This window comes from Condylura cristata, unplaced genomic scaffold (assembly GCF_000260355.1).
Source record: "Condylura cristata isolate star-nosed mole 26May11 unplaced genomic scaffold, ConCri1.0 scaffold00028, whole genome shotgun sequence".
Taxonomy (NCBI): Eukaryota; Metazoa; Chordata; class Mammalia; order Eulipotyphla; family Talpidae; genus Condylura; species Condylura cristata.
This window is the reverse complement of record NW_004567129.1, coordinates 26,824,843-26,850,525: the sequence shown is the minus strand read 5'-3', so window position 1 is coordinate 26,850,525 and position 25,683 is coordinate 26,824,843. Positions and strand designations below refer to the sequence as shown.

Sequence of the window (25,683 nt, the reverse complement as noted above, 5' to 3'; positions counted from 1 at the left end):
GGCGCTTGGGGGCTTCGTCCTGAGCAAGCAGCTGCAGAACCCGGAGATGCACTGGGGCCCACGACGGATGCATTCAGGGGGCCAACGACGGGCACGGTCAGGGGGCCAACGACGGATGCATTCAGGACTGCGTGGGGAAAACTAGGGAGGTCTGTGGCTTAGAACCGTACTGTCCTCAGTCACTGTCTTTAGGGCAGTTCTGGGTGCGAGTTTTGCACTGGGTGTGACAGCTTTGGGATGGAAATGATGCCACTGTGAATACTGGTGGGTTGTAAAGGAGTTTCATGAGGTGAACCGGTGTTGGGTTGGAAATGTGGTAGGGGCGTGTGAGTTAATGGGGCTGACTGTGAGTACGTGAAATTTTGTTTCTCTGAATGCCTCTGTGGCTGTAAATGAAGTCTGAAGGATAGTTGAATGGAGGCTAAAAGTAGAAAAATTGGGATGAAGGTATTCCAAGACCAGGACCTGGAGGAGGGGGTAGAAATGATTAACATTAGCTCTCCCTGGTGGCACAACTGGTTAGGACACAGCACTACAAGCTAGCTGCAGCCAGGAGTTAGATCCCTGGCCCTGGAGGTGATTCATAGGGTGTGGCAGACCTCTCCTGACCAGCAGTATAACTTGTCAGTGGGCCTGATTTGCTCCCCACTCTGTCTCTGGTGAATCTTCTCAGGGCCCCTGTACCTCTGGCCTGTACCCCAGTTCTGTATGCATATACAAATCTTAAAAAAAAAAATTATTAGTTGTAAACCAGCTCTAGAAATGAAAAATCCTTAGGGTAGGTTGGTAGGAAGCAGATAGCCTGGGGTTTGCATTTGTTGCCTAAAGTGGACAGAGGTCTTGGGTAACTAAACCCTTGACCTTTGCAACATGATGCTAATGTCAGACTTGAGTTTTCAGACACGTTCCTGGTGTTGAGAGTTGCCTGTTGCAATGGGAAAGCCTCTGACACCCACTGGAACTGGGATCAGTAACCTGACAATGCAATGTGAACCTAGAGAAATATTTCATTACTCATAAACTGATCCGGAAGTGCTGCATGTCATGTGGACGGACTGCATCACCAAGTGCTGCTGTGCTGGTGAGCAGTGATGGTGTCAAAGAAGTTGGGGAGAGGGAGCTGTCTGGCTACTCGAGACTCACAAGCCAAAACTTGAGGTAGGAGCTGGTGGAAGGAAATCAAGTAGAATCAGGCACCGGCAAAGCTGAGGGCATGGAGACTACCGTCATCTCCTCCAAATGGGGAGTACTAAGGAAAGGGAGAAGCTAAAGTTCTACCTCAGCAGTACTTCCAAGACAAGAGCCAGTTTTCCAGGAACTGCATCCAAGCCACCTTTTTCTTCCGAGTTTGGTATTGATGCTTGTGTCATGGCACAGTGAGTGTGAGCATGAGGCTGTGGCTTCACGCTGGTCTTACTTCTACATCCATCTTTGTTTCAGCCAGTTTTGCCTTGTTTTCTGGTTGTGTCTGCAAGAAAAGATCAAAGGGACCAGAGGAATGACAAGGAAGTATGGTTATTAACCCAGTGACAGTTCCCTTCTCTGACTATATATTGACACTCATTCTTAAGGGATGATGGATGGAAGTTTGTCTTGTATAAGAACTACTTCCCGCTGAAGAGGGCCGAGGTCTGTGGGCATATAGAGAATGTTTTTCTAACTAATTCAAGATATGACTGATTGCCAAAGGATTGTATCCCCATTGTTTATACCCTTGTACAGAACTCTGCACCTGTAGGCCAGGATTGCAGGATTCACCAGAGACAGTGGGAAGCAAAACAGGCAGATTTACTGAAATCCACTGCTGAGGGGAGCAGTGGGTGAGACAGGAGAGGTCTGCTGCGCCATACGGGTCAGCTCCCTGACTGGGGATCGAACTCATGCTGCAGTGACAACAGAAAGCTTCGTAGTGCTGCGCTTTCACCCACTGTGCCACCAGGGAGGGCCCTATGGGTAATTTTCAACAACTGCTTCTTGCAGTTGTTCTTGTTTGGCTACTTTTCCTATACATGTCTTCCGTTTGCTAATTTCCTCAGTATACTTGCATTTACCCTCCCAATACTCCCAAAACAGCCTTCTTTTTGTCTTTTTACTACATTTCTAATACCATGGTTGTTGGAATATGTGATTTGTATTATACAATAAATTGTTCCTTTTTTAAAAAATTGTTCCTTGAACACTTGATTAAGTATGGCCTAAATGAGTTTGGTGTTTCATTAACAATAGCACAGTCAACCCCCTTCTCTATGGGGAATATGTTGCAAGGCCCCAGTGGCCTGAAACTGAGGCCAGAGCTAAAACCTATAGAGACTCTTTTTCCTATACATTCACAACTATGATTATTTATAAATTAGGCACAGCAAAGGTAACTAAAAATAAAACTACAATATACTGTAAAAAAAATTATACAAATGTGGTCTCCATTCTATGGATTTTTTTTTTAAAAGATTAATTTGCTAATGCATACAGAACTGGGGTTCCAGCCACAGGTGCAGGGGCGGTGAGAGGATTCACCAGAGACAGAGTGGGGAGCAGAACAGACAGATCCACTGAAATACACTGCTGAGGGGGGCAGCAGGTGAGACTGGAGAGGTGTGCTGTGCCTTGTGGGTCAGCTCCAGAGCAGGGGATCGAACTCCTGCTGAAGCTGCTCCAGTTAGCTTACAGTGCTGCACTTTAACCTGCTGCACCACCAGGGAATATTTTTGGACTGTGAACACAGGTAACTGAAACTGCAGGTTAAGCTATGGATAAGGAAGGACTACAGTGTGCCATCGCATACTAATTTTCCTTTACCTTACGGTTCTAAGAGTCTCCCAAGGATTCTACTCTCTGAGCCAACATTGGTGATTTTATTTTACTAAAATAATCATTTTCAAATGTATCAGAAAGTATATTAAATATGGGTAAGTTTTCTCATATAAACATATATTCACTTTTCAAATATAATGCTGTTTGTCTTTTCACACTTTTTCACCAACATCATTCATGCATTGCCTATAATATTTTCTCATTTTTAGGTATGATGTGATGTAGCATAAAGGAAGTCAGTCTGAATAAAATCCTTCCCACACATTACTTTCCCCACCAACACCCAGGATTAGTTCATGTTTTACAGAAAACAATTAGAAAATGTTTGTAATTCCTTACTCTCAATGAGTATTTCTTCAACTAAATACCCTGCCTGATGTTAAGATCTGCAGGAACAGTTACCCTTCAATAAGCAACACTGATGAAAATGATGAATATAATAACCATGACCAACACTGAGTGAGTATCTATTTATTATAGGACAGGCACAGTTGTAAGCAATTTGTGTCTTAATTCTCACACAAAATTATGAGGTAGGTATTTAAGTATCTCCATTTAATTCCTCCTAAGACATTTACGTAAAAAAAACAGCAAAATGATCAGGAAATATAAATAACCAACAGACCGTGATTTTCTTTGAGGGGAAGAGAATGTGAACAAGGATGGTTTAAGGCACATGTGCCTTATTTGTAATGTTTAAGTCTTTTGTAGGAAAAGTATATTCATGCATTATTTCTGCAATTAAAATAAGACATGATACAAATGAACCGTGTATAATGAGAAAAACTTGGAAGAAAACTACATTATCTATCAATAGGGGTTAGATAAAATATTCCAGCAACACAAGAAACATCATGAAGTTGTTAAAGGATCTATTTACCAAACCGAGTTGTTTATCAATGTTATTACAATAAGAAAGCCTAATTATGTAAAATGTACAAATATTAAGCCATCTTCAAAATAAAAAAGAGTTCACTTTTCTAAGGAATTAAAGAAAACAAAAATTAGAGGGTTAGATGTCCTAGATTAAACTATGAGCCTTTTATAAAAGGGTTTCCAGAATGTATTCTATTCATGGGTGTCTTACTACCTGATTTTTCTCAGGTTGACTAATAAGATGCTTCTACGTTATTCCATTAGGAGGATTATCATCAAGATTAAGCCTATGAGGTCAAGTAGTTTTGAAATGCAATTAAAAGCCTTCCCACACATTTCATATATTCTATGGTTTATTACCAGTACAAATTTTGATGCTGAATAAGTTGAGATCCGTAGTTAAATGTTTTTCCACATTTCCTATATTCATAAGGTTTCTCAACCGCATGAATTCTATGATGACTAATAAGTTGTGAACTCTGAGAATAGGCCTTCCCACAAATCTTACATTCATAGGGCTTCTCACCAGTATGAATTCTCTGATGTCGAGTAAGATCTGAACCAGAACGAAAAGCTTTTTCACATTCCTTACATTCATAGGGCTTCTCACCTGTATGGATTCTCTGATGCTTAATAAGCTGTGAACTCTGACTAAAGGCATTACCACACTCTTTACATTCATAGGGTTTCTCCCCAGTATGAATTCTTTGATGCTGAGTAAAATTTGAGCCACTACTGAAGGCCTTTCCACACTCCTTACACTCATAGGGCTTCTCACCCGTGTGAATTCTCTGGTGTCGAGTGAAGTTTGAACCACTACTAAAGGCCTTTCCACATTCCTTACATTCATAGGGCTTCTCACCAGTGTGAATTCTATGATGTCGAGTAAGGTCTGAGCCACAAATAAAGGTTTTTCCACATTCTTTACATTCAAAGGGTTTCTTGCCAGTATGAATTTTCTGATGATGACTGAGTCTTGAGGGATGTCTAAAGGCCTTTCCACATTCTTTACATTCATAGGGTTTCTCAGTGGTGTGAATTATCTGATGTGTACTAAGCTGAGAGTCTTGTCTAAAGGTTTTCCTGTATTCCTTAGTTGTACAGTATTTCTCTTTACTATTAATAATTTGCTGTAATGTAAAGGATGGATGCTGACTGAAAGTGGGCATGTCTTCATGGGTGAATGCCAATTCACTGAAACGTCCCTCCTGCGAGTCATGTCGTTTCTCAAAGTGCCCATTCCGTTCCCAGTCACCTCTGAAACCAGGGCACTGAAGGTCTTGTCTTGTAAGTCTTTCCACTATCTCCCACTGTGCTGATTGTATTTCATAAATTTCCTTCTTCAGGAATAAGTTCTTTGTCTCACATCTTGATTCCAGGACTGAAAAGAAAATATGAAAGCAGTCACTCATACTTTTCTTGTTTGGAAGAAATGAAACTTCAGTTAAAATGGGAAAATATGGTGTTGAGTTCGATCCCCAGCTAGGGAGTTGATCCACATACAGTGCAGCAGACCTCTCATGTCTTATCCACTGCTCTCCTCAGCACTGTATTTCAGTCTGTTCCCCATTCTGTCTCTGGTAAATCCTCTCACCCCTCCACATTTCTAGCTTACATTCCAGTTCTACATACACAAAAAGAAAAATTATACTGGGATATAAAAAGTGAACAAAGTATGAAATACAGAGAATGGAGAAAACATTGTGCCCAAGGGAAAAAGACAAAAAATTTCTAGAGACTAAGTTTCCACAATGAAAGGTTCTTGTAAATACCAAGCTATATGAAAAAAATTCAATCAACGTCAAGGTACCTCAACATGAAACATTACATTGGAAGTAAAGAGCAAATTGTAAAAGCTTCTAGTGAGGTTAAGTGTTCCACATAAAATTAAGAATCTGAATGGGTCTGGCCTTCTCATTACATCAGATGCTGTAAAATTTTGGAAATCCCTGGAGCAATACCTTTAAAATTTTAAAGGCAGATTCAAAAGGACACCTGCACCCCCATGTTTTTTGCTGCTCTATAGGGAAGACGTGGAATCAGCCCATATGCCCAAAAATAGATGACTGGATTAAAAAGATGTGGTACATATACACAATGGATTATTACTCAGCAATCAAAAAGATAAACTCATGCCTTTTGCAGCAACTAGAAGGGATCATGCTTAGTGAAATAAGCCAGAAAGAAAAGGAAAAATACCAGATAGTTTCACTTACAGCAGGAGCGTAAGGGATCAGGGGTAAAAAACGCAATTGTAATAAAGTAAAAATGTAAACAATGACCAACTATAAGCCAGAGACATTTTACAGGGGTGGAGAAGGGAATGGGAGTAAGGCTGAGGTGGGAAGAGTGCAGAGGACTACGGTGATGGCACATGGGTGAATTGGTGGTGGGAAGCCCACAGGGATTATAACTGAGATAGAAAAATGCACAAAATGAAGAATGATATAAAAAATAAACAAAAAAAGAAAAAGGCCCCCCTCCAAAAATCTAAAGATAAATGGTTTTTCTTTTTTTTTTTTTTAAATTTACTTATTTATGCACACAGAACTGGGGTATAGGCCTGAGGTGCAGGGGCTGTGAGAGGATTCCCCAGAGACAGAGTGGGGAGCAGAACAGGCTGACTGACAAAGTACGCTGCTGAGGGGAGCAGCGGGCGGGTCAGGAGAGGTCTGCCACGCCATGTGGGTCACCTCAGGGTAGGGACTGAACTCACAGTGAAGCAGCTACAGCTAGCTTGCAGTGCTGCATCCTAACCTGTTGCACCACCAAGGAGGGCCTAAAAGATAAATTGTTTTTCAACTTACAACTGTATCTCTAGCCAGATTATAAATCAAATATGGGGATGAAATGAAAACATTTTCAGACATATAAAGGCACACAAAATAAACTTCCTATTGACTTCTCTTGCACGTTTTCTTCAGATGTTTATGGAAGACCTGCTTCAGAATAATGAGGACAAGAGATCCAAAGGTGAGGGCATATAAACGTGTTCAAGGCATCAAAATACAGGGAGGCTGGGGGCCTCCCTCATGGCACAAGGGGTTAAAGTGCAGCACTATGAAACCATCTGCAGCCACTGTAACACAAGTTCGATTCCCAGCCAGGGAGCTGACCCACATGGAGCAGCAGACCTCTCCTATCTTGCCTACTGCTCCCCTCAGCAGTGTATTTCAGTCTATCTCCTGCTCGGCCTCCCACTGACTGGTGATTCCTCTTACTGCCTCTGCACCTCTGACCTTTACCCTAATTCTTGCATGCATGCATAAATAAATCTTAAAAAAAAGAAATAGAGGGAGACTCAAAAGGAATTCAAAGGACCGCAGTAAAGGAAACTACACTACATTTGACCTTAGCCAAAAGGCCAAGAAGGGATAGCAGTAAAGAAAACTAATGGGGTAATTCTTAGGGATCCATATAATGACAATAGGGAATTTCTAAGATGACAGCTATGTAATAGAACCAGTCAGGGCAGGACAGAGGGTTATAGAAAGGATGTGTCAGTTAAAAACCAAACAAACCTGCTACCTGATGTGAATGAAAAGAGCAAATTAGTGGCAGATACACAGAAAATAATCAAGTTTCAATTAAGAAGTCTTAACTGCAAGGGAAAGTAAAAGTCATTTCAAGTATGTGATTAAAAAGCTTAGCAATGAAAGACACCTACATACTTAAGGGAACTGAATAATAATGTAAGAATTGTAATTATTTCTGTAAGCTAAGAAAAGAGGAAGTAAAAGAAGATAAATCTTCAAATTTCACGGTGTAAACTCAATTGCTACTAAAATTAAATTAATTCTTGAGAAAACATTTTCAGAAGGGGAAGGATAAGAATGGTGACCAAAAACTGGTGACAAAGTCATGCAGAAGGAATACGAAACAGAAAATAAAATAAATGCAAAATATGAGTTCCAGAAGGAGAACTAACAAAACAACAAATTTCCAGGTTGTAGAAAGTCAGTAAGCAGCTGTTTTTCTACAGGGCAAAATTTATAAGGGAAAGAAACTTAACTTGGATATATCTTGGTATGATTTCTAAGGATCAAGGGAAAAGAGAAACTCTCCGAAATAATAACCTGATGAGTCAAGGGTATCCTGTTCACCTTTCAGTGTTTGGTGCTATCTCCCAGTTACCTGAGGTTTGAATTAGTACCTGCCTGGGACGTCAGGAGATTAAATTCAGAAATTAGGCTGTGGGGCTTCCTTAAAGATCAGACTATGTGGCAGTAGTGGGTTTGCCTCTCGTGACAGCTGTCCCCTGGACCTGACAAGTGTTTACAGCTCTGAGAGGAGACAGAGACTGTCTCATGAGCCCCGTTCCCACTGCTGCCGAGTCCCAGAGGGACGCTTAGGGGAGAGTCTTATCTGGTAAGCACACTGGCAATATTGCTTTTATAATCGTAATTTTATTCATGAAGGGACATAAAAGTCTGGGCTGACAGTTCTGCTGTTGACTGGTATGTCCCTGAAGGTATATGTTTTTTAAGTTCTCCATATTTGTTGTCTCTGTGTTTATATTGGCTAACTGCTTTTGCTGAATCTTCAAGTTTACTAACATTCCTGTTACCTTCATTCTCTTACTGAGACTATCCAGTGAGTTTCTTTACTTTGGCTATTATATTTTTCAGTTCTGAAATTTGCATGTTTCTTCTTCATATCTTCTAGTTTCATTTTTTTTGCTAGGACTTTCTATCTTTCCATTAGTTTCCAGAGTCCATATGACTGCTTGTTCAAGCTGCTTTAGAATCGTTACAACTATCTTGATTTTGATAATGGTTGATGACCTTGCTCCATAGAAGTTGACATGGTCTTTGTTCTTCAGATACTGAGTGATTTTGGACTGAATCCTGACATCTGTTTTAACAGATATCGCCTCCATCCTGTTCAAGTTTAAGCTCTAAACAGCCTTCTGTGATTGTAATGACATTTCAGTTTGCAAAATTTTTGTGTTACCTGGATCTGGCCTGTGTCATACCCCCCAGTTCTAGCCAGTCTAGAATTTGAAGTGTTAGATTTTCAATTCTCAAAGTCTTTGCTATGCTATTAAGGGACAGAGCTCCGATGTACAGGTTGAGGGTGAGCTCAGGAGTTCATAAATAATTTTATGAACACTTACTTTTCTGAGCTCACGCCATTGTGATTTTCTTGACATTTCCTGGTTCCCTGGGGCTGCCCTAATCTTCCAGTCAGAAAGCTAGGGCTTTAGTTACCTTTTTTTTTTTTTCTGCTTTAGTTACTTTTCCTCGTTTTATGTTTTCTGCAACTGTTCCTATGTTTGGCAGGAAGACATCAGGGAAAACAAAATAGGAAATGGAAATTCACTCTGCTGGAGAGGAAAGTTCCCCTCCCTGCCAGTTTTAAATACTTCAGGACCACATCCACTGCTGTTGCTGCTGCTGCAAGACTGCCTGGAGGATTGGGAATGAAAAGCAGGCAAAACAAAACCCCAAAATGATCCCTAATCTCTCTGGTTAGAATTGGGAGAGAAGTATAAGAGGAGAAAAGCAGGCAAAGCATGTTGATTAAGGGGAAAGGTAAGGTCATTTAAAAGTTCATGCTGAAAAGATGTATTCTCCAGGCGAGAAAATAACAAAAATAATGAACAACCATATACCAGAGACATTTTGCGGGGGTGGAGTGGGGAATGGGATCAAAAATGGGGGGGTGGGGAGGGAAATGCACGGGATTATGGCGATGGCACACGGGTGACTTGGTGATGGGAAACCCGCGGGGATTACAATGGAGATGGAAAAAATATATATATATACAAAATGATGTAAAAATAAACTTTTGTAAAAAAAAAAGATGTATTCTTGCACAAAAGGCCTTACGCTTTTGAAGGGAGGTTCCCCAACAGTGCCTCCCTGATCGACTGGGTCGTTACTCCTGCTGTGCCTCACTTACCTCGCCACGGGTCTCTTGTTAGTGATCTGTCAACCAACCAGGGCATCTTCCCCTGCTCCAGGAAGGAGATCACATCTGGCTTAGAAACAGAACATCCTGCTTACAAAAGAAGTAACGAGATGAAAGTTTTGATAAAAAAGTCCCAGACATCAAATCTAGTCCCTTCCTTAAAAAGAGTCAGTATATTAGATTTCTGAAACAACAGCGGACTTGAAACTTCCCCTGTAAAACGTAATGCAGCTTCTTCCTGTAACCCTACAATGTTGAAAACATTCCTCTAGGAACAGGATGTAGAATTCCAACTGGTACTTGAAGAGTATGTGAGCATTTCAGACTTGAGGAGTAGATTTTCTGAGGGCAGAATCTGAATTACGACGGACAGATGTCCTTACCCATTGAAACCAGGTTGCTGTAATTCTCCAGCATCACATCCCTGTACAAATCTCTCTGGTCATGATTCAGGCACTCCCACTCCTCCTGAGAGAAGTATATGGACACATCGCTGAACATCAATGACTCCTAAAACAACAATCAGGTTGTGAATTGATTAATAAAAAGAAGTGGTTTTGTGAAGGGCAGAAAGAGGGGGAGAAAACCAGGGTAAGGCCTCCGTGGTGGCCTAGGCTTAAGGCTCATGGTTTCACCACTGCAGTTCAATCCCCACCAGGGAGCTGACCACAGGGCACAGCAGACCTCTCCTGTCTCCCCTCAGCAGCATATTGTAGTGGGTCGGCCTGTCCTGCTCCCCACTCTGTCTCTGGTGAGTCCTCTCACCCTTCCCACCTCTGCAGCCCAGTACCTCTATGCAGAAATAAATAAAATCTTAAAGAAAAATCAAGGTAAAGGAGTAAGAAAAGCAAAGCCGAGGGCAAGGGCATAAACAAGTGAGCAGGCCTGGATTACTGTGCTTCACTGTCATTCTGGTTCCTCCAGACAGAACAGCCAGTGTTCATTGGGGCGCTTCCATTGTTCAAACAAATCTGGGTAGGTACAAAACCAGTTGCATGGAGTTCCCAATTAAATGAAATTGTATATACAAACTCCTAGCACAAACACTTGTTATACCACAAGTCATCAACATATGTGAGCCCCTCCCCTCCCTCTTCCCAAATACCTAAGAAAAAAATTCCAAAATAAGTGATATCGAGAAGTAATTAAAAGCATCTAAAGGAGAGTAGATCACATAAAAGACATCGCGAATCAGAAAAGAAATGAGTTCTCAAGAACACCACTCAAGAAGTGATATGCTATGGTGGAAAAGAAATTATAACCTACAATTCAATAACCAAACTACCATTGTATTAAAAAGATATTCCTAAACATAAAAAGACCCAAGCACAATATTTTTTCTTAGAAGATCTGGGGTTGAGGCCAGAAATACAGGGGGCGGGTAAGAGGATTCCCCAGAGGCAGAGTGGGGAACAGAACAGGCAGGTCTATTGAAATACACTGCTGAGGGGAGCAGCGGGCGAGATAGGAGAGGTCTGCTATGCTATGTCAGCTCCCTGACTGGGGAGTGAAACTCAATTCACAGAGGTAATGGTGTGACAGAGCTAAGACTGAACCCCTAGGCTACCAGGGAGGTCCCGTAAAATTACTTTTAAAAATATTTTATCTGAGAAAATTAAATCTGCATATAATAAAGGTGGACCCATTTTCTGTCATGCAATGTTATATCATAGTTACTGCTTATTACATTTTTTCCCACAAGCATTAATTTTTCACAAAATACACTAGTATATGGAAACAAACTACAAATTTCCTTTGGTCCTAACTTACAGGAAAAGTGATGGAGGAGAGTCCAGAGTCACACAACGGCATTGCTAAAAACTATCTGTCATAGAAGAGCTGGAGGTGTCAGAGCTTTGAGCCTACCATCTGGCATCTCCCCAAGACCCTTTGGTTCATGCACGAGGAGATCTTTTCATATTTTAAGACAAAAATCAAGTAAAATTATTCCACATATTTTCTTACTGGCAAACCTAGTTCTGTGGAGCTAATCAGGGCTTTTTCCTATGAGGTGGCCCTAATTATTTATCTTTAGTGCATCAAATCACCATCCCAGCTAATCAGGTTAATTAACAACTGGGAAACACATCCCATTCTCTCAGGATTTCTCCCAGAAGTCTGAAGTGGCAGATGCTGAAAGGCTTATTAAATGAGTCTGCAAACAATGTTTACAGGAAGAAGGAATTGGGAAGTGCACTAGATTGTGAAGGAGAAATTGGCAGATGGGAGTGTCAAGGTATGAAAGGAGATTCTGCTAATCATTGTAAAATTTTTTCCAAAACTAGTCTCAGTCAAACTATTTTTACATTATATAATTCAAAGTATTTTTGCTGCAACAAATAAGGATTCTTGATGAAACTCATAAGCAATTTCTGATGTTTTTTTTAAACAAGTATTTTTTTTTTTTAAGATTTATTTATTTATGTATACAGAACTGGGGCACAGGACAGAGGTGCAGGAGTGGTGACAGGATTCACCAGAGACAGAGTGGAGAGCAGAACAAGCAGACTGACAAAGTACTCTGCTGAGGGGAGCAGCGGGCAGGTCAGGAGAGGTCTGCTGCGCCATGTGGGTCACCTCCCTGGCTGGGATGAACTTGCGCTGCAGTGGCTTCGGAGAGCTTCATAATGCAGTGCTTCAACCCACCACACCACGAGGGAGAGCCCTTCTGATGAATTTTAAGAGGATAAAACCTCTTCAAAGAAATCTGTTATCTAACCACTAATGGCTATCTTTAAGTTAAGGATGTTAAGATCTTTAGTCAGACATTGTTGCTTTCTTTCCAATAATGATCATCTAACCACTTCTTTTTCTCTGTAAATATTTCCAGCAAGAGAGAAACTTTTGGCTTATGAGAGATTTTTTTTTAGGGTAAGAGAACTTTGGCACTGCTTCTAATTCAACTGCCTGAAGCTATAAAACAAAACAAAAAAAAAACCAAAATCATGATGATGGAGAGAGCAGGTAAACATCTGTGCTAGGGGTAAAACTTATTCTATTGGTGCAAAAGGAAAGCATCTCACCTGAGCCATGACTTTGGTATTTGCACAAAAAGTCCAGTCCTCTTTGGGGCTGCTCTCTTAAGCTGGGGAGGCAAAAGAAGTTACATCAAATCCATTTGCATCACAGGCTCCAGAATGACCACATTCCCTTATTCAACCCACACAAACACTTCAGAGATATTAATGAGAAGGAATAAATCTCTGGTTATCCCCAAATCTAGAAACCTCAAGGTTTCACAGGAACAGGATCAATCTGAACAACCTGAGATGGCCTGGAGAATGCAGTTTGTATAGAAACACACATACACAAAGACATAAGGGGTGTGTGTGTTATGTGTGTGTGTTTTCTCTCACACAAATGGAAGCATAGTATACACACCATTAGACATGCTGTTAGTTTCACTTAACATATGGATTGGATCCCAACTGAGTTCATAATAATTAAGGAACAGGGACAGCTTGTTTGCACAGTAGAATTTCAATTAGTCAATGTACAAAAATGATGAAAAGAGAAAATCACCACTCAGTAAACAACACAGAAGTCACTGTTGTAGACAAGATCATCAATGGATTTTAGAAATGAATGGATGAAGATATGAGAAAAAGCATTATTTGCATAAGTGCAAAGCATGGGCTCCCACAGGATATTTAAAAAGGTAAGAATAGAAATGTTATAAAAGAGAAACTTGGCAGCCACCATCTTAACCAAGTAACCAAAGTTTACATTACTAGCTATACCAATGCCACATAACTCCTGATGTGATACACTGAGAACAAAACATGGTCTGTGATTTTTGTTCCAAAAATGCATAGTTTTAATTTAACCAGAACAAATCTAAATTGAAAGACACTGATTACAAAATAACTGGACAGTAAAAAGGACTGAAGAAATATGCCAGATGGGAGTCCAGTAAGAAGGCAACAAAATCAGTGTAGATGATCTTAGACTGGGACCTGGAACAGAAGAGGGCACTGATCAGACAAGCAAAACTTAAATTAGGCCTGTAAATTAGTCAAGGGTCTTTTATCAGTATACATTTACTGGTTTTCATAAGGAATTTTAGAAAAGATTTATTTTATCTATGCATAAAAGAATTGGGGTGCAGGCCAGAGGTCCAGGGTGAAAGGGTTCACCAGAGACAGAGTGGGGAGCAGAACAGGCGGATTTACTGAAACACTCTTGGGGGGGAGCAGCCAGGAGACAGGAGAGGTCTGCTGTGCCCTGTGGGTCAGCTCTGGGTCAGCTCTGGGCCCTGCTGGGAGCTGCAGTAGCTGGTGATAGCTTCATCTCGCTGAGATTTAACCCCCTGTGCCACCAGGGAGGGCCCAAAGGCTGCATTTTAAAAGGGCGGATTTATTAGGAAAAAGGATGGAAGACAAACTTGCACGGGCGGGAAGCTCAGCCTTAAGACAAGACGTGAGTTTTGCCAAAGCAGAAGTTGCTCTTCATAGTATTCTTTGGGATTCATTCCTTTCTGGAATTTCAGCTACTGTGGAATCTATCACTGCCAAGGTCCGGTCCTGTTCACCTGGGAGGCCTGGTGTTTCTTTGTGATGATGACCCACAGTTCTCTTCCACTGCAGGTTTAACAACTAGCTCTCCATTCCCATCCCAGCTCCTGTTCTGGCCTGTGTGGCTTTCATCCTGAATTTTCTTCTCTAAGTTTCCATCAGGAACCTCAGATCAACCCCAGGCACTCACAGGTACCCCACCTGTACTCTGTAGCCCAGGGCGATGCAATCGCACCAGCAGGACACCCATACACAATACCCCACTGGTCCCAATCTCACACACAACACACCTCACACACACAAGCACGCACACCCCGCTGGGGGCGTCCAGTCACTGGCTCCCCAACGGCGCTGCACCCGGTAATCAGCGGAAACACGCTCACCACAGGCACAGCCAATCACTACCACGGGGTCGCTCACCACACACCAGCACACACACACACACACGCACACACACAACTGCAATCTCACCTCTCCTGCTACACAAAGGCTCCGGCCCCGTCCTGTGCTCAGCTTCCTCACCTCAGGCGTCGGAGCTTCCAAAGCAACCTCTTCCACAGCCCCGGGACAGTTGCCGGTGCAGAATGAGGGTCCCGCCAGCGCGTGACTTTGAGCCCGAAATCACGCGAGACCACGAAAAGCCGAGGGGGCTTCGGGAAATGTAGTCAGAAACGTACCTGTGGTGGGACGAGGTGGCTCCCGAGCCTCGGAGGTCCCCTCGGGCCTGCACCCTCCTTAGGAACCGCGCGATGCAGGCCTCACAGAGTCAGGCTCAGCCGCGGGCAGCGGTTCCCGAGGAAAGCCACCGGGACGCGTTTGACGCGCGATCCCTTCTTGGGCCCGCCCTAGGCGGTCCAGGAGTTGGACGGGCTCAGGAAGATGAGCGCGAGTTTGCCAGGGAAGATAATCCGCGCCGCGCAGCCTGCTGGGAAATGTAGTTCGGCACCGAGAGAGTGGGCGCTGGACGTTTGAAATTCATCTTTGCCTTCTTTACAGCCTGCGCCTGGCAGCACCGTCCGGAATTCTGGGAGAACGACAGACCCAAGGTGTCTCTGCCTTTGTTCAGGCTTGAGTTTGGCTTTGGGTTTTACAGGGAAGGGAAACTGTGGGGTTTGAGTTTTTGAGTCTCGGGGCTAGTTAGGGAACCCGAACAAAACAGGAATCTGCGTGGTAGCGGACTCTAGGGGAGTCGCTAAACTTGAATCCGTGTTGACAGACCCAAAGAAGAGTTTCCTAAACTGCTGGTATTATTTTATGCCATCAGCTTCTGTGTCGCAGGCATTGCCTGAGTAGAAAGAGGGACCGGTGAGACTGACTGCAGAGAGCAAGTAATGACAGTGATTTAAAGTGTTAACTCTTAGTGAGGGACACACTGACTAGGATTTTGTGTATGGGCGTGTGTGTATAAGTGATAAGCTATAATAAGGCTTATCACTTTATCTAAGACTGGAATTGTATCTTCGCAAGTCCTTATCAGTAAAACAGTTAAGAAGAATATATGTTCCTGGAGCATCATGGTTTTATTGAATTCTGGATATTTGACAGGAGACAGATTACATAATTGAATTGATAAATGATTTAAAGTTTGACTTTTATGTAAAACTATGAAACTGATAGTGAAGTCTTGGCCTAAGAAATAAATTTAGCTCTTGTTGACCTTTGCAGATAGAGAAGTGAATTAGGCAGGGTTACACATTTTCTATAGAAAAAGAAATAGCTTAGATCAATGGTGTAAGTTTAAATTTTCCTCAAGAAGGATATTCATTCCGATCAACTGACGATTTCCCTCTATTTACCCTCAGGCTAGGTGGATTTTGTTAGGTACAAAAATAAGTTACTTCTAACTGCAAATATGCTATCTCTTAAGTATTTTACTACAGTTACTTTTAACATGCTTTCGCTAAATGTTGTGAGCGATGATGGACTGCTCACAGGTGGAAGGGGTGAAGGTAGAAACTTTCAATTCTAGATTTAGTTTGAAGGGGAAACACAGGACTGGCTGTGGGGTTCACTGTAGGCTATCCTTCCAATAAGGGCCTATCTAGAGGTTCTTTTTCTTTCATCCAAGTATAAATGACATAGTATCTTATTAATTTCAGGTGTAAGAGTTATTTGTGCTTCAGACGCCTTTATGAAATTAAACTTTTGTTTAAGCCACTAAAAACAAAGATGGTAAAAGCAAAAAACCTTCTTATACTTTTTGTATATGAAAGGGAAATAGTTTGCACAAATAACTAAAATTTGTGTCATTAACATATAAGGTGATTTTATTCAACTTATCCAATATTTCCATGGTTCCTTTGTTCTGTAGAATGGCATTCCTTTTGAAAGCTGAGTATTTCATTCAACTGTCTAGATTATCCATTTTGTTTACTCGTTTTCCTGTTGAAGGTTATTCAGATTGGTTCCACCTTTTGGCTGTGGTGACTAATGATGCTAACAACATGAGTGTACAAATCTCTTCTTAAAACTCTGCTTTTCAGCTACTTTGTAAACCCAGTGGTGGAAGTACTCCATCATATGTAATTCAGTGTTTGATTTTGTGAGGAACTGCCATATTGTTTCGAACAGTACTGAACCACTTTTCATTCCAACCGGCAAGGCATATGATTTCTGATTTCTCCATTTCTTTGCCAGTACTTAGTATTTTCTTCTATTATTTTTTAATAGCATCCTCAGGGATGTGAAGTGGTATGACATTTCCATTTCCTTAATGACTAGTAATGTGAGGACACCTCTGACTATCTATTTTTGGGAAAGTGTATTCAAGTCCTTTGTACATTTTATTTTTAAGATTTATTTATTCACACAGAACTGGGGTACAGGCCAGAGGTGCAGGGCTGTGAGGGGATTCACCAGAGACAGAGCGGGGAGCAGAACAGGAAGACTGACAAAGTACACTGCTGAGGGGAGCAGCGGGCAGGTCAGGAAAGGTCTGCCACACCATGTGGATCAGCTCTGGGGCAGGGATCGAACTCATGCTGAAGTGGCTTTAGCTTCTTAGTGCTGTGCTTTAACCAGCTGTGCCACCAGGGAGGGCCCCTTTGTACATTTTTTAATTGTTTACTGTTACTGATTTGGAAGTTCCTTATTCTGGATATTAATCCCTCATTAATTCTTAAAAATTGCTGGCGCTTTTGACCAGTTAAACTAATGGACATTTTTTTAGGACTTATTTATTTATGCATACAAAAACTGGGTATAGGCCAGAGGTGCAGGGGATGCAGAGGTGCAGATAAAAGAATGGGGAGCAGAACATATGGAATGACTGAAAGACACTGCTGAGGGGAGCAGTGGGTGAGACAGGAGAGATATGCTTTGCCATGTGGGTCACCTCCCTGGCCCGAGATTAAACTCCCCATGCTGCAGTGGCTGTGGGCAGCACTGTGCTCTAAGCCCATGCACCATAACCCTTTACACCACCACCAAGGGCCTGATGGGACTTTTGACAGTTAAGCAGCTGGTTTCTGGTTGTTAAACCACTGATGAACTTACCTATTATTTCTCCACCTGTAGTCTCTTGCCCTGGTATTTTGGTTCTGTAGTCGACCCTGTAGCTTTTATGAGCAATTCCTGTGTTCCAGCATTCTAAATTGTGAGTGTACCTTACACTAGTTATTTAAGTACCAAAACAGGTTAGAACAGAGGTTCACAGCAGTTAGCAAACATGGCCTATTTTGCTCCTGCAGTTTCCTGGGGAAACTGGATCGCTACCTTCTTGAGAAAATCACTGCTATAGCAGCAAAGGATAGAGCAACTGTGAAATGCCACATACTAACATTATGAAGATGGCTTTTATAGATTAGACATATATTTGTTTCCATAAACCTGTTTCCAAAGGTACTACAAAATAGGTCAGAAAGCTTTTTTTATTTTTCTCTGTGTGGTAAGAATTCTCAATTCAGTATTTTAGTGATGTCACTTCCAAGAACTATACTTTCCACTTAACTGCCTGTTCCACCAATTCCTTTTTTTTTTTTAAAGATGTATTTATTTATTCATACAGAACTGGGGTACAAGCCAGAGGTGCAGGAGCTGTGAGAGCCTTTACCAGAGACAGAGTGGGGAGTAGAACAGGTAGATGGATGAGGTACACTGCTGAGGGGAGCAGTGGGTGGGTCAGGAGGCACCATGTGGGTCACCTCCAGGGTGGGGGATCGAATTCACACTGAAGCAGCTATGGCTAGCTGGCAGTGCTGCATCCTAACCCCTTGCGCCACCAGGGAGGGCCCCCACCAATTCCTATTTTAAAATGAAGAAACTGGGGACTTGGAAAGTCTTATAAATTGCCCAAAATCCCAGGGTTTCTTAACAGAGTTGGGATTATGCTCTCCTGATGAAAATGTCTTTGTTTTACTATCTACTGGGAGCAGACGTAACTGACTGGGATACAAATAAGCAGGAAAAGGATCCTTTTAACTTGTAGTACCAAACACTGTAGACTGGGTTACACAAATACTGTATTTCTTTCTCACAGTTCTGGAGGCTAGAAGTGCAGAGATCAGAGTGGCCCCAGAAGAAGGCCCACTTCCTCACACACAGCTGCCTGTTCACTGTGTATCACAATGCCTTCCCTTGGTTCAGACTTATGCATAGAGATCACTTTCTTCCTCTTCTTAAAAGGGCCCTACTCCCATCCTGAATGTCTGACTCTTATGACTTAATTGTGACCTAGTTACCTTGGGAAGGCCCCATCTCCAAACACCATCACACTGGATATTAGTGCTTCAACATATGAACTTTGGGGGAATATGTTTTCAGCCCATTAACAGGAATTTTTCTTATTCACCCATTTACAAAGCTTTCTCAAATGTAATGTTACTACACGGGAAGGTGCTTCAAATTACTCTATTCAGAATTCTCATGTTGAAGGACAATTTGTACAAAGGCAAAGGCTTGCTATGTTTCAGGGCAATTCCAGTTAGAATAACTGGAATTTTTTGTAATCTGAGAAATCTTCATTAATATAGAAAGGAAATGCACCGAGATTAGCCAACAAAACCGTGAAAAACAAGGTCTTGCTGTATTGTGTAGTATTAATACAGTGAAGTTCTGTTAACGTTAACAATTAATATGGCTTAGTGTAGAAATAGAAAAAAATGACTAGTGAAACAAAAAAAAAATAGGTCTTAGTATATATGAAAAATACAAGGTAGTTTCAGTTGAATGAGGAAAGAAAAGGTCATTTGGTTTAAAGATTACATAGCAAAATTTCTGTCGAACAGGGTAATGTCAATCCATGATTAACAGACCTTTCCCACTGGCCCATCGGGAAAGATGACTTTACACTGAGCTTTTGCCAGTTTCTTTTTTTTTTTTTTTTTTAAAGATTTATTTATTTGTGCATACAGAACTGGGGTACAGACCAGAGGCTCAGGAGCGGCGAGAGGCTTCACCAGAGACAGAGTGGGGAACAGAACAGGCAGATCGACGAAGTACACTGCTGAGGGGAGCAGCGGGCGGGTCAGGAGAGGTCTGCCACGCCATGTGGTCCCCTCCGGGGCAGGCGGGAATTGAACTCATGCGGAAGCGGCTTTAGATTCTCAGTGCTGTGCTTTAACCCGCTGCGCCACCAGGGAGGGCCGCCAGTTTCTTTTAAGAAAGACGCTGTCCCTGTGCAGTACCACTTGTCTGCAGCCTATTCCTGGACTGGGAAAGGTGGGAACTGACATGCAGGCATCAACAGCCTTTATGACTAAGTCATGGGAAAGCAGGGCCGTGGCTTTCCTTTTGCTTAAATGGGTGTCCATCTTATAACTGTGTTCCATGTGACAGAGGAGCACCTAGCAGATCACTGTTAAATATCCTGGATAAGAATGTTAGTGCTGGGGCCCTCCCTGCTGGTGCAACAGATTAAAGCGCAGCACTACAGGATCTAGACACAGCCACTTTAGCACCAGTTCAATCCCTGCCCCGGAGCTGACCCACATGGTGCAGAAGACCTCTCCTCCCCCCACCCCCACTCCACAGCTGCTCCCCTCAGCAAAGTACTTCGTTGATCTGTCTGTTCAGCTCCCCACTGTCTCTGGTGAATCCTCTCACTGCCCCTGCACCTCTGGTCTGTAGTTCTGTATGCATAAAAAAATCTTTAAAAAAACAGGGCCCTCCCTGGTGGCACAACAGATTAGGATACAGCACTGCAAGGTGGCTGCAGCCACTTCAGTACTAGTTCAATCCCAGCCCCAGAGCTGACCCACATGGCCCAGCAGACCTCTGCTGTGTCCCCGCTGCTCCCCTCTGCAGGGTACTTCATGAGTCTGCTCCCCACTCTGTCTCTGGTGAATCCTCTCATTGCCCTTGTGCCTCTGGCCTGTACCCCAGTTTTGTATGCATAAAGAAATAAATTTTTCAAAAATGAACGTTAGCTCTGTCTCTGGTGAAGCCTTTCACCACCCCTGCACCTCTGGCTTGTACCCCAGTTCTGTATGCATAAATAAATAAATCTTAAAAAAAATGAGTGTTAGTGCTGCCCAGTGCTGAGGTGAGCCACACTTTTCTAACCTCTGCTCCCTTGCACAGGACAAGGCATCAGTGATTGCTCCAACAGTTCCAAGACCGATGGCAGCATTTTCCTGTCAGAACAAGGCTAATAAACAATGCCAGACTAAAACCTGTTTTTCTTTTTTATTACCATTTCAAACATGTGATTGCTGCTGGTGTACAGAAAGATGGTATCAGAGCTGCTGAACAGAAGAACAAATCATTTGTACAACCAGAAACCCATCTTGAAGAAAATAACAAATTCCTACCATATGACATTAAGGTCTAGATGGATTAAATATTTACATATTGAATAAGGAAATAAGCAACATGCAAGAAAACCTAATAACAAATACAATGCAGATGAAAATCTTAATCTATAAACTCAGAAAAATTTCAATATATTTGGTTACATAGACAATTTAACAAATTTTGTACAAAAAAAGGATTGTATGACAAACTTCTACGCTCTAACATACTTAACAGGTCTTCAACATTGACAAAAAGATAATTCTATAAGAAAATGATGTGAAAATATACAAAGAAGCATGTCTAGGAACAGGTGAGGTTTATACTCATCAGACAAGCATGAATTTTAGTATGTTTATTGTAGGCATAGAAGAAACCTGTCATGTTGATAATTCAATGGCAGCCTCTCTTGCAACTTACACACAGCATGTATTTTTTGACCTAGCTTCCCTTTTGCCTATTTTCCCTACCCCAGAAATAAAAATCTCGGATATGTAAGGGCCAATTAGCAGGCTGTTAATTATAATTTTGCTGATGGTAGTAAATAGCAAGCAGCAAACTGAATCACTAGAGGGATGGCTGAATGCACGCGTAGGACACAGAATCACAGACCACTGTGCAGACGGCCCAGCTACAGTGCCTGACCGTCAGTCATCCTTTCTGGCTGTGCCTAGTCACCCCTGGAAGGGTTTAGTCCTCCTTAGTTTGGTCTCAGTTAGTTCCTTGGCCCTCTTGTCACAAAGCTGCACAAGCACAGGAAAGAATACTTCAGGACTAGGAAAGAATGTTCGAAAAGGAATAGAATAAAACAAGAGGATAACTTCGATACATGTAGACATACAGGCATACCACTCAGCAACATTTCAATCCACAAAGCTGGGATGGGCTTCACGTTACTGTTCAGAATCCTCATGTTGAAGGCGTCACGATTTGAACAAATACAAACACCCACTATGCTTTAGGACAGGAAGACTGAGTGTAATCAATGCCATTTCCTTCACATAACTTATAATCCTGTCTCAATGCTCACCTTCAAAAGTGCTAATAGCCACAATTTTCTGTGTCAGGTTATTTTGAAAAGGGAATCAAGTAAATAAAAATTCTTAAAAAGAATTCCCTTTCAATGAAATACTGTTTAGGCCCATGATCTCCTTTTTAAATCACCATTTCTCCAAGAAAACGGAGTGGGAAGGACTGCATGTGTCTGGCAGAACTGAGAAAAAATAGAAACCTAAAGCCGACATTGAAGTTGAGATGCAAGAGTTAATGTTTTACTCAGTGGTATATTAAAAAGACAAAAGTTAACAGGATTTCATTTTAACAATTTGCAATGCCACTTGGTTATGGTGTTAAAATGACATTAAAATTCCTGGTGTTTTAGTAAAATAAGTTCTCTCCACCAGAACTGTGCATGTATTATTAAATGATATGACTGTTAAATATGTAACCCGACCTGCTGCAAATCATGCTTTAACTTCTGAGTAGTGACCATATAGGGTAGTGATGTGCCGTGAGTAAATTAACTGCATTTAAGCTACCACCTCAGTTAAAAAGTTGCTTCATTTTATAGTAATGATACTTTAGAAATCTTTCTATATTAACATCTGGCTAGGAGTGTGACTCCATATACAGCATATATACTCATCTTTTTTTTAACAGAGGTTTTAAAGAAATAGCAGAATTAAGAGAACACACAGAGCATACTCTAAACCAAAATTAACTAACATTGTTATATTTACTTGGAAACTTTATCTCTTTTTAATTACCATGTTCGGTCCTACTTCCCTTGCATCACTTTTCTTCCTAGAAATGAAAACTTTCATGAACCGAATGTGGATCCTTTTAATCTGTTCTTCAGTTTTACATGAAAATATTTAACGTAACCAACATTGAATACTAGCGCTGATTTAATTCACACAGTTATCATTGTAATTACCATTCTTTACATGATTTAGATCTTTGTTAATATGTTTATACTTAACTACTATAGAATATTCTGTGTGACTACATCACACTTTATTTAACCATTTCACAAGCAACATATATTTCTTTCCACCTTTTTAATAATTCATGCTGCAACCAAGATAAAGGTATAAGATTTGTTTTCTTGAGTATATATGTTTATTTTACATACACATACACTCAGTGTTTGTTTTGTGTGTGTGTGTATATTCAAGAGTGGGTATTCTGGAATCTATTTTAGAAATTTTGTCCTATCCCATGGTTTAAAAATTATTTTCCTGCAAAATCCTTATGTTTTGCTGTTTGTATTAATCCACAATACTTTTGGATTTCAAAGTAAGTAAATATTTCAAGACAACACCAAAAATCTATTATCTTTCTATATGAAGAGTCAGTTACCCTGAGACCATTTTTTAAAACATTCCATGATTTCCCTACCAACTTGTGATACCACCTCTGTTAATTACCAATTTCCTATAAAGGCATGCATGTTTCTGGATACAATATTCTGTCACAGTCTGTTCTCTTGACTGCATCAAAAGCAACTAATTTTGATGATGTAATTACAGAAAATATGACCAAAAAGGACAGTTTTGTCTCCTCTAGTTACAAATACCTCATATTTGTATTGTGTTGTCTTAACACATCAGGTGGGTGTTTTAGAACCATGTTGATCAGTGTCCATGACTTAATCCTTATTTCACTGAAAATGTTCCTGAAATTATAGCATAAATAATGTTTGTACTGGGAGTCATGGAGATCTGGGTTTTCATGACAGTATACTTACTTAAAATTCTTATTACCTTAAGTTTTGAAGAACCTTCACATTCATAACACTTTACTATAAAATGAACTTTCTGAAATACTATTAGTATGAATTCTGTTGAAGGTTTTCCTAAATTCAAGGCAGTCACAGAGCTTTAATGAGTATGAATTCTCTGGTGTCTGATGTGATGTGACTTCTGGCTAAACGCTTTCCCACATTCTGTACACTGGTAAGGTTTTTCTCCAGTATGGATTCTCATATGTAGAGCAAGGGTTGAGAACTGAGAGAAGGCTTTCCCACATTCATTGCAACCATAGGGCTTCTCACCTGTATGGCTTCTCATATGCACAGTAAGAGAAGAACTCTGACAGAAGGCTTTCCCACATATTTTACATTCATAAGGTTTATCACCTGTATGGATTCTTACGTGTACAATAAGTGATGTGATTCGAGAGAAGGCTTTTCCACATTTATTACATTCATAGGGTTTTTCTCCTGTATGAATATTATGATGTTTTATGAGGTACTGCTTCTGTCTAAAAATTGTTCCACATTCATTACACTTATAGGGTTTCTCTCCAATATGAATTTTCTCATGCTCAGTGAGATTTGACTTGCCACTGAAGGCTTTCCCACATTCCTTACATATATAGGGTTTCTCTCCTGTATGACTTCTCTGGTGTCTAATGAGACTTGACTTTTGAATGAAAGCTTTCCCACATCCTTTACATTCATAAGGTTTCTCTCCAGTATGTATTCTTTGATGGATAATTAGGTTTTCCTTCTGGCTAAAGGCTTTTCCACACTCATTACATTTAAAGGGCTTCTTTCCACTATGAATATTTTGATGCTTAATGAGGTATTGCTTCTGACTGAAGGCTCTTCCACACTGATTACATTCAAATGGTTTCTCTCCTGTATGAATTTTCTCATGCTCAGTGAGATATGATTTGCCATTGAAGGCTTTCCCACATTCCTTACATGAATAGGGTTTATTCCCAGTGTAATTTCTCTGACGTTTAATGAGACCTGGCATCTGAATAGAGGCCTTCCCACTTTCTCCAGTGTGATGTTTCTGATGAGAAAGTAAGTTTGCTTTCTGGCTGAAGGCTTTTCCACATTTATTGCATTTATACGGCTTCTTCCCTGTATGACTTCTCAAATGCAGAGTAAGGGATGAGACTCGTGAAAATACCTTACCACATTCGGTACATTTGTGTGAATGCTCTTCAGTATGCATTTTCTTATGTTCTGTAAGATTTTGCTTCAAGCTAAAGGCTTTTCCACATTCATTACATTCAAAAGGTATCTCTCTAGTCTGAACTTGATCATGCTGAAGGAGATCTGATTCAGGCTGAAGGCTTTCCAACATTTTTGTCATGCACAGGTGTTTTCTCCAACAAAATTTCCTTAGTATCTCTTGATATGTCACATGGAAGAAAGCTTTTCCACATTCACTAAATTCATGTGACTTATCTCCAGTATTAGTTCCTGGGTGTCTAGTAATTATGAATTTATGATGAAAGAATTTTCACACTGGTTATGTGGAGATTAGACTACTGAAAAGCCAGTGTGGAAGTACAGCATCCTCATTTAACTCTCAATGGTCTTTCTTAGACATCTTCTCTAAGAATAAGTTATGTTCAAATGCTTTTAAACTTAAGTCACATACATGTAGGTGTAGACTTAAGGATCAATGTTTGAGATGAGAGAAAATACTTTTCTGTTTACTAGGCTTATCTATGTTTTTCCTTAGCTGTATTTTCAGAGGAAGATGAGACTAAATTCAAAGTCCTTCATGTTGTGTCTTCATCTATTTATAAATTCCCAGGCCTTTTCTAAAGGAAATTAAAAAACAAAACAAAACAAAACAACCATTGAAAAGAATAGCTATAAAATACTTGGTGCCTACCATGCAGAAAATATCCAGGTAAAATGGTTATTGTCATTATCATCACTATCATGTCAACCTTTGAGAATTTTCTGCTATTAATAAAATTCAGAAATGTGCTATTATAAAAAACTCAGATGTACAGTATAAAAGAAAGCTGGGACACAAATAATATTTATGGGTTCCCATAACTTAAACAGCTTTTAAATGTAGCTTAAGAG

At 40.9% G+C, this 25,683-nt stretch overlaps 2 protein-coding genes across 7 annotated transcripts in view; both read right to left on the bottom strand.

Moving 5' to 3' along the window:
* Positions 1 to 25,683, bottom strand: part of LOC101629937 (zinc finger protein 14 homolog) — a 56,936-nt gene that overhangs the window by 21,586 nt on the left and 9,667 nt on the right. The window contains exons 1-6 of one of the 6 annotated variants that reach the window (XM_004690545.2): positions 14,637 to 14,680; positions 13,461 to 13,556; positions 12,624 to 12,685; positions 9,984 to 10,110; positions 9,592 to 9,687; positions 4,064 to 5,068 (exon numbers count right to left, since the gene is read on the bottom strand). In XM_004690545.2, the coding sequence (XP_004690602.2) occupies positions 4,064 to 5,068; positions 9,592 to 9,687; positions 9,984 to 10,110; positions 12,624 to 12,632 (1,237 nt within the window). In that variant the 5' untranslated portion in view covers positions 12,633 to 12,685; positions 13,461 to 13,556; positions 14,637 to 14,680. Of the gene's footprint in view, positions 1 to 3,277; positions 5,069 to 9,591; positions 9,691 to 9,983; positions 10,111 to 12,623; positions 12,686 to 13,460; positions 13,578 to 14,585; positions 14,681 to 14,791; positions 14,865 to 25,683 lie in introns of those variants that run through there. The other 5 variants (XM_012730518.1, XM_012730517.1, XM_012730515.1 and 2 more) reach the window with 5 other exon arrangements.
* LOC101630166 (zinc finger protein 260) lies at positions 20,731 to 24,399 on the bottom strand. Its single transcript, XM_012730575.1, is given in 2 exon segments — positions 20,731 to 24,204; positions 24,207 to 24,399. Coding segments are annotated over 2 exon segments (579 nt in total). The 5' UTR covers positions 24,307 to 24,399; the 3' UTR covers positions 20,731 to 23,725.